This window comes from Alnus glutinosa, chromosome 1, assembly GCF_958979055.1.
Source record: "Alnus glutinosa chromosome 1, dhAlnGlut1.1, whole genome shotgun sequence".
Classification (NCBI taxonomy): domain Eukaryota; kingdom Viridiplantae; phylum Streptophyta; class Magnoliopsida; order Fagales; family Betulaceae; genus Alnus; species Alnus glutinosa.
This window is the reverse complement of record NC_084886.1, coordinates 15,615,185-15,628,943: the sequence shown is the minus strand read 5'-3', so window position 1 is coordinate 15,628,943 and position 13,759 is coordinate 15,615,185. Positions and strand designations below refer to the sequence as shown.

At 35.7% G+C, this 13,759-nt stretch overlaps 2 protein-coding genes across 2 annotated transcripts; one reads left to right on the top strand and one right to left on the bottom strand.

The window, feature by feature from the left end:
- Nucleotides 1-864: 864 nt before the first annotated feature.
- Nucleotides 865-5,574, top strand: LOC133874514 (protein SIEVE ELEMENT OCCLUSION B-like). The gene is made up of 8 exons (XM_062312354.1): nt 865-1,138; nt 1,344-1,436; nt 1,583-2,028; nt 2,938-3,032; nt 3,162-3,295; nt 3,510-3,977; nt 4,133-4,591; nt 4,686-5,574. Exons 1-8 carry the CDS (start codon nt 935-937, stop codon nt 5,280-5,282), a joined length of 2,496 nt encoding a protein of 831 aa, XP_062168338.1. The 5' UTR covers nt 865-934; the 3' UTR covers nt 5,283-5,574.
- A 3,019-nt stretch (nt 5,575-8,593) lies between these two features.
- On the bottom strand, nt 8,594-13,759 carry LOC133877204 (protein FAR1-RELATED SEQUENCE 2-like). The gene is made up of 4 exons (XM_062315480.1): nt 13,112-13,759; nt 12,925-13,011; nt 12,766-12,834; nt 8,594-8,722 (listed from the first exon to the last, which is right to left on the bottom strand). Exons 1-4 carry the CDS (start codon nt 13,757-13,759, stop codon nt 8,594-8,596), a joined length of 933 nt encoding a protein of 310 aa, XP_062171464.1.

Genomic DNA, 13,759 nt, shown 5'->3' with positions numbered 1-13,759 from the left:
TTTAAAAAAAAAAAAAAAAGTGTATACTTATCATTTCTCTCCCATAAATTGGCATTCTAGGCAAAGGAATCCTGTGTTTTGCTTTGACGGCATAATTTTGTATACGTGTCATTAACAAACATGTATTTATAGCATTAGCTGCATTTCTTTTTAAACTTTTTCTCGAATTAGAAAACTCACTCACTTTTTATTTTCTTATTTAAATGCATCAAACGATAGCGCAAAAAAAAAAAAATCATTAAATATTATTTCAAATAAATATAAAAGAAATGAGAGAAGAAAAAGAATTTTTTTTTTTTTTTGTATTAAAATAATGTTAATAGAACTATTTTTATTTCCCTACATATAGGGTACCTATGACTTTTAGTTTCCTTAACATTTCTTTAGTTTAAAAAATAATAATAAAATCTGATTTAATTAATAGATTTTTTTTTTAAAAAAAAATTTCAATTTAAAAAAGAGTATAAAATTTACAGAAATTGCTGCTAGGCCCTTCGAACTTATACTGATCCCTCCTCAATAGAATATACTGTCATTGCGTGAAAAAGGGTTCCATTATCCGAACACTTCTGAAAAAGCTCTGACAAAAAAACAAAAAACAGAAAAGTAAAAAACAAAAAAGGGTAAGGGTTAGATAACACGTGCTTAAAATCGTTGTCCAACTCGTTGTCCAACCTTATCCATAAAGATATCTTGTAACCTTACGAGATGGACCACGCGTATAATGTACACATACGTACGTACAGAGAGTGGTGAATGTGGACAGGAAAGAGTACGTACTTTACCCGAGTCTTGGCTTCTCATCCTTATTACCAATCTACCATTTACCGCTCTTGTGGCTATATAAAGAGGACAATCCCAGCAGGTTGCACCCAACATAAACCCAAAGAGCTTCAAACCCTTCTCTTTTTCTTTGTGTGTGTGTAACACAAACATGGCTAGCAATGTGGTTTTGGCTTCTTCACAGCAACCCAAGAAGGGTGACCTGAGCTTGTTCGCCTCGTCGGACCTCGAGATCATGAATCAAATCTATGCTACCCACGTCCACAATGATGAAAAGTTTGATGTTGAATCTCTTTTCATCGTCGTCGAGAACATCCTCAAGCGTGCCACCCAGATCGTTGATAATGTTGTGCTGGTATGGTACCACATTTCTTGATCTTTTGAAGATACAAAGTACTTGTTATTTTTGGTCCATAACGAAAGCAGAATTTAATCTAGTTAATTGGAAAAGTTATAAAGACTAAAACAGCTTTTTGCACATTTATTCAAGATTAGGACATGTAGATCATGACATGGAGTCATTTTTAGTCTGCTAATTACTGGCACGTGACTTCCTGCAGGGTACCCCAGCAACAGTGGAACACTTGGAGGAGAAGACCCCCAAAGCAGGTTTTAGCCCACCCTTGTGTACGCTGAAGAGCATTTCCTGTGAGGTAATAATAAAGGATGATCTTTTTTCTTTTTCTTTTTCTTTTTTTTTTCCTTTCCCGAAAATTAAAGCTAGCACCTTTTGGTTTCTATTTAATTAATATTATAAAAAATGTCAATAATATTAAAAAAATAAAATATGTAATATCAGATGCAATGCAAGGCTCCGGGAGAAGAAACTGCTTACAAAACAACACTGTCGATACTTAACAAGCTATCGAACTACTCGTGGGATACAAAGGCAGTGCTGACTCTTGCGGCTTTTGCTTTGGACTATGGCGAGTTCTGGCTGCTTGCCCAAAGCCAGTCAACGGACCAACTCGCCAAATCTGTGGGAACCCTGAGGAGGGTATCCGTCCTCTTAAAACGCCCAACCCTGCAGAAACACAGGCAGGCACTCATTGAACTTAACACTGTCATCAAATCCACTCTAGAAGTGATTGAATGCATCTTTGAGCTGGAGAAGCTGTCGAATTATGACACGAAGGATGTCCCAGCACTGTCAACCGGCATGGACCATATCCCAGTTGATGTTTTCTGGGCTATTGTGACTGTTGTTGCGAGCACCACTCAGCTCTGTTGCCTCACAAGCGACGAGTAAGTTCTTTCTTCTTTCTTTTTTTACTACGTTGAGAAACAAAAACTAGAAGAGTATTTTTAGAAAGAAAGAAAAAAAAAAAAAAAAAAAAAGGGTCTTATTTTTAAACTTTTCTGAAAACGCATTCAAGAGCTAGTGGAAATAGTTGAAAAAATAAATTTTAATTTTTTTTTTTTTATGAAATAGATATATTTTTATGACTTGCAATTTGGGTCGGTGGGTTGAGTTCTGGTCAATAGAGTTGAATTATAATTCTTCTCTATTCATCTCTATTTTTTTCAAAAATAAATTATATTTTATTTAACTTTTTTAAATTTTTTCAAATTTTATCTTACAAAGTCAAACTTCGAAATTCGCGCAATGAATCAAAATTCTATTTTAAGTTCAAAAAATTCAATTTCCAAACGCACCATTAAGATTCAATCGAAATACGACCTGTGAGTAAGTAGACACGACTTATTTGACTTGTTTAGACAAAACATATCAAATCCATCTCCGGATGTTTGACACAAACACGACTTGCTTAACATGTTTGGCCTGTTTCAATTTGTATTTATTTTATTAAAAAATATATTTATAATTTCATAAACGGGACCTGCCAATGTTAAACTTTAACCCTAATGCTGTGTCAGGTTTGTGTAAAAAATTGTTAATCTTAAATTCATGTATTAAAAGTTTTTTCAAGTTTTTTCTAATGCAATCTCAAACTGCTCTTAATATATCACAATCTTAATTGGGTTTTCTAACATGATGGTAGTTATTTAATTCAGAAATTAAGTAGGTTTATCTTACTTCTTGTTATTGTTAATTCATGGTATATAAAAATAAGGAAATAATTCATTCACCATCTCACTAGCGTTAAAATTGACCATGGTTGGCCACTACTTGGACTTGGCACGATTTTTCAGTGACAAGAAGCAGGAACTCTCCCAGTTTTCTCAGAAACTCAACGTCATCCTCACCAAACTCAAGAGGCAGATTACAATTTGCAGGCAACAAGTAGGTCAGTTTCATTTTGCCCATTAATTTGAAAGCATAATGCAAGTTAATTTGCAGATTCAATTAGTTCATTGCCTTAATTAAGATACACTGGATTACTCTAATGGTGAGATGAAATATTGGTTTACTGCAGAGGAGACAGAGGCTTACTGGAAGCTCACGAAGCTTTTTCGTACCCCTACAGAGATCATGGAGATAATTAAGGGACTGATTTATTCCAAGGACAACGTGCAGCCCAGCTTGATTGATGGTTCTCCCAAAAAACCGGTGTGTATGGTTTAATTTGATTAGATATTGTTTGTAAATTAATATCCTTAATTATATTAATACAACACTTTAAGTAAAACTTCTACGAATGAATTGTGAGAATCATTGGAACACCTTTTTTTTTTTTTTTTTTTAACTGAAATAGTTAATGGAAATTATGGGAGATTATGTTGGGAATTACAAGACATCCAGTTAATATGATCTTGTGGAGCAGATGCACTTCGTGTATGTAAATGTGGTGAGGGCCAGAGATCTTCCTGCAATGGACGTCACCGGAAGCCTTGATCCATTCGTGGAAGTGAAGATTGGGAACTACAAAGGCACTTCGAAACACTTGGTGAAGAACCAACACCCAGAGTGGAAGCAAGTTTTTGCGTTTTCTAGAGAGAGGATTCAAGCGAATTTGCTGGAAGTGACTGTGATGGATAAGGATAAATTTACAAAAGATGATTTTGTTGGGAGGGTTAGTTTCGATCTCACGAAAGTTCCTCTCCGGGTGTCGCCGGATGGTCCTCTGGCTCCTCAGTGGTACAAATTGGTGGACAAGAAGGGAAACAAGACACATGGGGAGGTGATGCTTGCGGTTTGGATGGGAACACAGGCTGACGAGTCGTTTGCAGAGGCATGGCATTCGGATGCTCACAACGTTAGTCATGCAAACATCTCCAATACTCTTTCACAGGTTTACTTTTCCCCCAGGCCTTTCCTAAAAACTCAAGTCTCATAATTCCACATTATTCTATATATATTTTGGCCCTTTCATGGCTAGGAATCTTACTAATCATGTTACTACGTATTGATACCTTGGCTGAACAATGTGTAATATGACACAAACAGGTTGACATTGATGTGCTGAAGAGGAAGAACGTGTTACTGTTCATTTCGGGGCTAGACATAACCGATGAAGACATTTCAATCCTGAGGCCAATTTATTATTCAATAACGAAGGATGATCAGTACAAGATTGTATGGATCCCAATTGTGGACCAATGGACCGATGACCTGCGAAAGAAGTTTGAGTTCCTGCGGTCGAAGATGCCATGGTACGTGGTGCAGTGCTTTTCACCCATAGCAGGCATCCGATTCGTGAAGGAGAAGTGGCACTTCAAGGGCAAGCCCTCCGTTGTGGTGTTGAACCCGCAAGGAAAGGTGGAACATGAGAATGCAATCCACATGATCAGAGTATGGGGAATCAAGGCCTTCCCCTTCACCACTGCAATGGAAGAAACTTTGTCCAATGGAAAGGATTGGATTCACTCCATAGCTACCAACGTTCACCCAAATATTGATAACTGGGTAAATTCACTTCACAAGTCTATTTCTAGCACATTTTCCCAAAAAAATAAAAATAAAAATTGTTATTGAGGTTTGAAATATGTTGTTGAATCAGATCAAAGATCAAAAGTACATCTTTTTCTACGGGGGCAAGGACAAGGAGTGGATCCAACAATTTGCCAATAGAGCAACCGCCCTTGCCAATGATGCAACGATAAAGGAAGCAAGGATTTCCATTGAGTTCGTGAGCGTTGGAAAGGGCAGCAAAGGAGAGGACAATCTCGGCATCCTCGGGAAATTTTGGACCGGCATTGAAAGCTTGTTCATTTCCAAGACTCATAGGAAGACCGACGCTGACTCTGTGACGCTAGAAATCCAGAAATTGCTTTCCTACAAGAATGAGAGCGGATGGGCTTTGCTCAGCAAAGGATCGAACGTGGTGCTCAGTGGCCACGGCACAACTATCTTGAAGGTCGTGGAGGAGTTTGACAAATGGAAGAAGTTTGTGCAAGAGAAGGGCTTCGAATTCACATTCAAAGAGTACCACAACAGGGTTCTACACACTGCTCACATCTGCTGCCGCATTGACATCCCAAATACCACTGGAAGAATTCCGGAGAACATGAAATGCCCCGATTGCCCCCGCATCATGGAGACGTATATCAGTTTCAAGTGCTGCCACATTGATGGTGCTGCCAACGGAGTGCATTAAGCAGCCACTTTTCTTCGAACTAGTATTACTAATTAAATAATTAATGTGGTCCACGTGGAAGTTTGTGACCGTATGCTACTACTAATATGAGTTGTGGACTTGTGTTGTGACCCTTAATTTTTATGTTTTTGTATGATGTTTTCTGATGATGCCACTAGAAAATGGGAGATTTGTGGTTTCTTGGTTTTGGTTTTCCTTTCTTTTGGTTCATGAAAGGAAATGTTTGTGTATTTGCTTAGTATGGATGTTGAATTGAACTACTAAGTGGTATCCTTTTGGTTTTTATATTGAAGGGCATTATTGTTATGCACAATATTCTACTACAACCATCCATCCCCTCTCTGATTTCGCTATTTAATTTGTTTTGCATCTTTCATGGACTTAAAGGTTTTACCTCACTCTAAAAATTAAACCCAAATTGCTAAAGTAAATTTTTAAGATTATTCACATTCAGCTTAACAAATTTCCTCTTTATTTTACCTAAATAATCACTTTTTTTTTTTTTTGAAAAGAAGAAGAAGAAGAAGAAGAAGAAGAAGAAGAAGAAGAAGAAGAAGAAAGGTCTTTTCTCTCTGTCCAACACTTAAATTGAGTATTGCGCCATGGCAGTCACCACCGCCAATTTATAATGGATTTGCATTCTTCTCAACGAAGTTCTTTACATTTCTATTGACACCATGTTGGTTTTTTGGTGTGACATTGATGTCTTGACATTGGCTTCCAATCTAGTATTCAATTCCTACGGCAAACATATTGAAATTGATTATTCACTTTGTTTAGAAAAAAAGTGGTAAACAAGGAACTCATGGCTCGTTATGTCAACATGACAAATCAAGTAGTTTGCATTTTCACTAAGGCCCTTTCCTCTTCTTTGTTTCTTTTACTATGTGACAAGCTCAAGGCCATTTCTTTGCCCATTTTCTTGTGACGAGGGGGGGGGGTGGGGGGGTGTTAGACAACAATCAAGATGTTCAAGTCCAGATTTTGAAGGCATTGCTCGATTGAGAGTTGATCGTACAATTATTGAACTCGCAGGTTCTCATCACTATGAAGAGATCGAATTCCTCCCGGGAACACACGAAAAGCTTAATTGATCAGGCCATACAAGACAAGTCAATTATGCAGAATTATCTTTTCTTTTGTAGTGTGTTGGTACAGTTTTTGGTATGGTCATGACAACACTCCTCTTTGTCAGTGATCTCATCTTCCAATCGTTGCAAAACCTGCAAAGTCAAGATAATACGCTGGGGGTTGGCCAGCGTTCCTCCCTCCAATGCTTAAGTCAATGTTTGAGCGTATAATGTATTCAAGCGTAATAATATCAGCCTTCTTTTCATACTTGAAATCTAGGCCTATTTATAGGCTGAGTGGAAAGTAACTTTGTTGCTTTAGGGTTTCGTCTCCTTCTCCCTTGACCTAAGAGCGCCGTCAAAATCCTACCTCAATTTGGAATCCTCCACCTTCCAAACTACCCTTAATAGTCTCAAGGCGAGATTCACGACAACGAATTCAGGATTGACATTAATCCCGGATTTCTAAGGACGGAGCGCAATTTCGAAATATCCAAGATCGCATGCATCAAATTCCTAGTCCTTTGTGCTTTTTTCGGGACGATGCCTTCTCGGGGCTCCCAAATACCCGTCCTTCAATTTTTTTTTTTTTTTCATCGACTAAATAATAGTAATTAGTAAAGCTTTTATTGTTGAGCCAAAAACTTTAATATATATTTTATTTTACAGTCAAATGAGAAATTAAAAAAGACATCTCCAATAAAAAATGTTTAAAAGCAAAAAATAAATTAAACCCTAAAATGTGAAAATGGGAGCCTTCTCCCTAAGAATTGAATGGTTTTGCTATCTCCCTAAGTTAGGACTGTTTTGTTTTTAGAAATTGGGTTAAACTTAATGTAGATAGACAAGCTAAAAAATTTGTAATTCCTGGAATTCTTTGTAATTGCTCTGAATTTGTCATTTAAACCGTATTTCTTATTCTATATGATGGTCCTTGCGCACAAGACAGCTTCTTAAGACGCCAGATGTTCATTGAAAAGTATTACATAGTCTTCCTGGTCTGAATTAAGCCATTTCAAATGCACTTCTTTTTTGTTTGAATTCATACTTCTATTGCTTCAATTTTCTTCCTTCCATGTTCTTTTTTCTTTTAGCTGTTTCAACTTTGCAATTCAATCTTGTTGGATGTAAAAAACTTATCAGCATTGTAGATCTTTGCTTATTGAGCTTGTTGACTAACTTTGAAAGTCTGGATGAATCACAGGTTAGTTGAAACACACATTTTCTCTTTTGTTGTGGGAAGAGCATTTGTAACAGAGATTGAGAAGTTGAAAATCAGCAGCAAAACAAGGTCTTTGGATGTAGTTGAAGTGTTAAAGTTTTTTTCTGAAGTCACAAAGGTTTGCATGTCATATGTCTGTGTCTGAATGTTGATTATTAATTTTTCCCAGTTATTGGTTGTTGGGATTCATATTTTGCATATTTCTGCGCAGGACGGAATCAGTCTAGCTTCAAATTTGTTATTTGCGATTGAGATCCTTGTATCTGGAGTATAATTCCTTAATCTTTAGTAGATTAAGTAAATCATTGTTTCCAAGGTTTTACTTCTCTAATTGCTTGTTGAGAAATGAGCTTCCTTTCATTAGCATTTTAACAATTTTTCTTTCCTTTCCATCATTTTTCCTGTGATCTAAATTGAATCTGAGACTTTGGAGTTTGTTTCTTCTAGGACTTTTGGGATTATACTTTACTCTTATGTTGTTCACAGTAGGCATATTGGATATCATGTGTAATACCCCATATTTTTTAAATATGAATATTTATGAAAATAAATATTCATTTATTAAGGAGCATTTATAGTTTTAATTTAATAAAAGTTCAAACGGACCTTAAAACTTTGAAATTGCGAGAATAGAGTCAAACGAATTCCGTTTTGGTCGATTCAAAAGTCAAAACGTTCGTCTTGAAGTCCTCTAGCTACCCTCAAAATTTCATAATTTTTGGACTTCGTTAAGGATATGAAAACACCCGCGAAAACTATTACCTCTGTTTTGAATGAAAATTAGCATTAATAGTTTATGGATACATTTTTAACTCAACCCAGTCCACATGGCAGCCCAACCTGGATAGAACCCGGCCCACATGTTTAAAAGCCACCCAATCCACACGTTTCTAATGCCCAGCCCACACGGTTGAACCCAGCCCAACCCTTTCTGTCTATGCTCACGCCAGATGCCCTCTTTCCCTTCATTAATTGTTTGAACAAAATATCTTGCTTCTTCTTGCTGCCCACGCCTGGATTCACAGCCATTGAACCAAGGCCAAGTGTAGACCCTCTTTCACGCACGTCATGCCCAGCTCACCTCCCCACAGCTCATCTTCTTGCTGCCTAAGAACCTCTCCCAGCTGTTGGATTGGATTAATACCAAGCTATCACAATCGTCCTAATCAGTAAAAAAGGAGGCAAGCACCCCCCCCACCTCTTTTCACGCCAACTTCTCCTTCTTAATTCTCTCGGCTTCCTTTGTTTTTGTAGCAATGAACCAGCAGCTCCTCTCTTCCTTACTGCACAAAAATAGCAAGTAAAACCCTCTGTTTTCTCTCCCAAAACAACAGCTCTTTCACGCACAAGCTGCCCTTCTCCTTCTTTCTCCTTTCTTCTCTTATTTTCTGCAAGTCTCTCTCTCTCTCTCTCTCTCTATGTTTTTTTCTGGTTTTACATCAAGCAGGAAAAAAAAAATCAAACAGACACCCACTCGGCCAGGAAGCTTAAAGACAGAACATATATATATATATATATCTCGTAAGTCCCTCTTTTTCTTTTGTTTAGTTACTCTTCTAAAAACAAGAATCAGCCCCTTTTCTTGCTTGTGCATTCTGCGGGTTAGAAAGAAAAGAATAAAAAGACAAGAAAGAATCATCTAGAAATAGAAAGAAAATGGAAAATAAAACAAAAAGAAACATGGAGAAGGGAATGACTCTCTCGGCCAGCATATAAAAAAGAAGAGAATTTCTCAAACTAGCTCTCCCTCTTGGTCCCACAAAAGAAAAAGAAAGTGATAAAAAAAGAAAAGAAAAAGAAAGTGATAAAAAAAGAAAAGAAAAAGAAAGTGATAAAAAAAGAAAAGAAAATGAATAAAAGGAAAAGAACCACAAAAAAGCCTTTTCTACCTTTTACATAATATACTACTTTAATTTTGGTAAGTTTATTATTTAGCTTTGTTTATCTATTTCATGATTTTAAAGTTATTAGTATTTTAAATGTTTATGGTTTTATGAGTTTAAAAGTACTCTAATGTTTTTGTGTTTTATGTTGTTTTTAAATAGAGTATTTTAAGTGGTGTATTTAAATAATAAATCACGCCGTTGTGATGTTCGAGTAAAAATAAATATTTTTACAAAAGCGCTATTACGTCGCCCTAATATTTTAAAGTATTTTAGATGTTATTGATACTAATGCCGTTATTCTACCTGAATTTTATAAGAATAAAATAAAGTTATTATTCTATTAATTTGTTTTGATACATAAAACTCATTTTTTGGCAAGCTATTATGTTTATCTGTTATAAAAATAATATATATGTGTGTAATTAATTGATGAAAGAAAAGAAATAATAAAGAGATGATACTTTCGTTTAAGTTTTAGGTTTCAAATATCAGAATATTTCTCTAAATTTCTTCTTGCAATTTATTTAGGTAGAAGGTAGCTAAAATACAGCTCAGAAAATACCAGGTAAGGGAAACACTACCTCAAAACCCCGGCAAAGTTTTAATAAAATTTTTTCAAAGAAAAAGTCGAGGATTTTCTAAACTCTTTCAACTCTTTAATATTACTTGTCTTTTTTATACTACCCTCATAATAATGCTCTTGTTATATGATGTGATTGGAATCTCATGTGATCATACTAAGCTTATATTTAATACATGTGCACCATATGAATAAAGTTGTTGATATCATACTATATGTGTTATATGTGCACCATATGAGCAAAGATTGATGATATTATAATATATGTGTTACATGTGCACCATATGAGCAAAGGTTAATAAAATCATAGTATATGTTATATGTGCACACAGTTTTTACCCCCGCGGTACCATGTCATAGACGATCCGGATCATATATGTGTTATGTGCTATGTGTTATGTGGGTAGCATGGCAACCACACGGAAGGACGAAAGTGTGGGTTACCGGCCGGGTGGCCTTCACCTAGGGAAGTTTCCAACCCGGCACTGCTCTCCTCTGTGACGACAGGATGAGCCATAGTCATTCTTTGGGACGAGCCAAACGTGCGCCGCTCATGGTTAAAAGCGGAATTGGGCCAAGGGAGGTTAAAACTTACACGCTGCATAAATGATTCATGCATCATTCATTCTACATTTGATCTAATTATATGTCATTTAACTATTTTTTTACTTGCTAAATTATTTGAGCTTTATTTAGAATTTTTGAAAAATATCATGCTCTTGTTTGTTGTGCTTTCCTTACTGAGTTGTCGAACTCGCTCCATTTTTTCTCAAAATCTTTTCAGATGACACTGTAAACTGGAGTCTTTTCTTTATGGATGGCATAGACACCACCCCTAAGAGCAATAGATTGATAAAGACCGGCCTAACTTTTGTATTGTGTATATGTTTTTTTTGAAATTCCAGGAAATATGATGTAATAACTAAAGAACTACTATATATTTTCATATAATGAAATATAGCCATGTGCTATTCCTGATAAAATGTGTACATGTTTTAAATTATAGGAATGTTTTATAGCTCAAGTTCGCATTCCCCTTATATCCCAAAACGGGGGCATGACATCATGAGTTTGAGTATCATGCATCATAGGACTAAAACAAATTTAGTGACGTACATTTAAGGATACAAAAACCCCTGTATTATGCCTAGGCAAGTGTTCAGCTTACCTTCTGAAACTTATACAAAAAAAAGAATATAAGGGTCATTGGACTGCATTAGTAAAGCATAAAAAAAAATAATTAAAGCAAACACTATCAGCTGATGAGGTCAAAATCCTATTTTGTTTTAGATACTTAGTTGGGTTCATTGAGTATTTAGGTAATATTGCTGGACTATGCTTATAAAATAGTCCGATTTATTTATTTATTTTTCTGTCATATATGTGACGACCAGTTTTTTTTTTTTTTAGAAAACATGAAACGAGTCATCTCAGGGGCACGACTACGTGTCGCTCAACCAACATAGACACATGCCCCATAACTCAAAAAATGCATTAACGAGAGTCTAAAAGAAACTGCTCAGAAGTTAGAAATCCTCTGCATATTCTGGTATGAACCCAAATCATTACAGATTCCACAAAAGGGATTCATCACAACACACAACAAACAAAAATAATATCTTTTATCTCAATACCAACTCACAGTACACTTGTCATCAAGTTTCCACCATTGAGGGCATATCAATAAGTTCAAAAATGCATGGCAATGCTTTGGCTCACCAAATTTAACGAGGACCATCAGAAGCAGATTATATGAAGATGGATAATTAATTAATATCTGTAGAGGAATCTGCAAACTTGAATGCATGTTTGAATTTGAGAAATAGAAGAAAATACATCTGAAGGGAAAAAGTTGGCCTCAATTAGAAACGAGTCATATAAGAACCACAAAAAAAATAAAATAAAATAAAATAAAATGAAATAATGGAGTCAGTCTTTTCTAGTACATCCAGGAGTCCATCTGAAAGCTAGCTCCATTACAACTCCTACACAAAATATTCATTTTAGCTCTGCAAGAAAACACATACATATTATAAAACAAGACCATTATATTGTTATGAAGAAAACATAACGACAACCAAAATAATAAACCAAATACCATTAACTATCATATTGGTCTCAAGGTGGAAGTAAACCATTCATCAGAAGGCGTATAGTTCACCGCACAATATCAGTAATTGTGAGCAGGACACTTATATGGTTGAGTGAGGCATAAACTTGATGGAAGATGGGCCGCACATGCATTTCAATTGCCGAATCAGTTGGCATTATGGAATTAAAACGTCTATCATATAAGCAATTATTTCGGTTGGGTTGATATTGATACAATAGGGTAAAAATCACAACAACTAAAGCAATACTTCTTGATTCAAAGGGAGAGAATCCATAGTCAAAACCCACCGTATATCAACATGAAAATCAGCTTTAATATTCAGACATCTAAAATCTAAAATGGATGCATTTTAATAACACAATACTATCAAGTGATTTATCTGAGAGCATAGCCAATTCACAATTGACACATCACGCATTTGTAAGGCTGTATTGAAAGCCTCTTGGTATTTGTGTTGGCTTATCAATGTGGATAACAAATTTATGGGGTCAATCGACAAATTCACCTAATGCACACATGATTCGTTTCCCTTATTGTACGCATAAAAATTCCAATCGATAAACTATATAAATGAACACCAACACAATAAATTTAAAAAAACACAAATTTTACCTGAGAAAGAATAGAATCATGGTGACCACTGAAGGGGTGAGCAACTGTCGATGACGAAGTGAAGGAATCCTGGAAAAAAAAAAAACACTAAATAAGTATGTGAAATATCAAATAATTGTCAACAATCAATTAATAAATAAAGAGATGTTGGCTAATCACCTGAGTACTATGATCGTGAGCTGCAGAAGGCACAGAAGGCAATAGAGATTGACTAGTGTTGTCTTGATTTTTCGTTGATTTGGAGGCCTACAATTAAAAAATGGTTTACGCAATGTGGGGAAGTACTCATGTTTTTAAGTAAGTAAAATGTGGACAGAAATAATAATAAAAAAAAAAATTCACTAACTTGATTTTTTCGTCTCTTCGTTTTAGCATTGTTGTCTCTTGGTGGCTTGCTCGATACTTTGGATTTCTTCACCACTGTTTCTATAACAGACACCTTTCTCTTTGTTCGTGGCCTCCCTTTACATGTAAACTTCACAGGACTAAGCACATTTTTACAGTTAGAAGATGAGACAGTAGCTGGAATGCCAGAAGATTGATTTTCGCAACGCCACAACTCCTTTAACTGATCAATTCTTTTCATTAGTTCCATGCAACGTTCCTCCGTGTTTACTGATGTGAGCAACAGTAACTCTTGAAAATTGTTTCTCACTTTGTCATGTATTTGGGCATGTGGATTATCACCAATGGCGTTATAACTACTCTTAATCTTTGAGTACTCTTGCTTAATATCCTTCCTCCATCTGTCAAGAACATATCTTTGTGGCAAAGTTGTCACTTTCTTTGTCCGTAACACGGAAAGTGAATGCCTACATAAGATGCTTCTTGCTTCAAACAATGCACATGTGCACTTCACTTCCAATTCATTGTTATTGAAATAAACAAAAAATGTCTTTTCTATTAAGTGGTCTCCAATGGCAACATATTCAACAACTTCAAAGGTAGAAATCGCACCTTCACTTTTAAGAAGAGAGTTATTACAAGACATCAT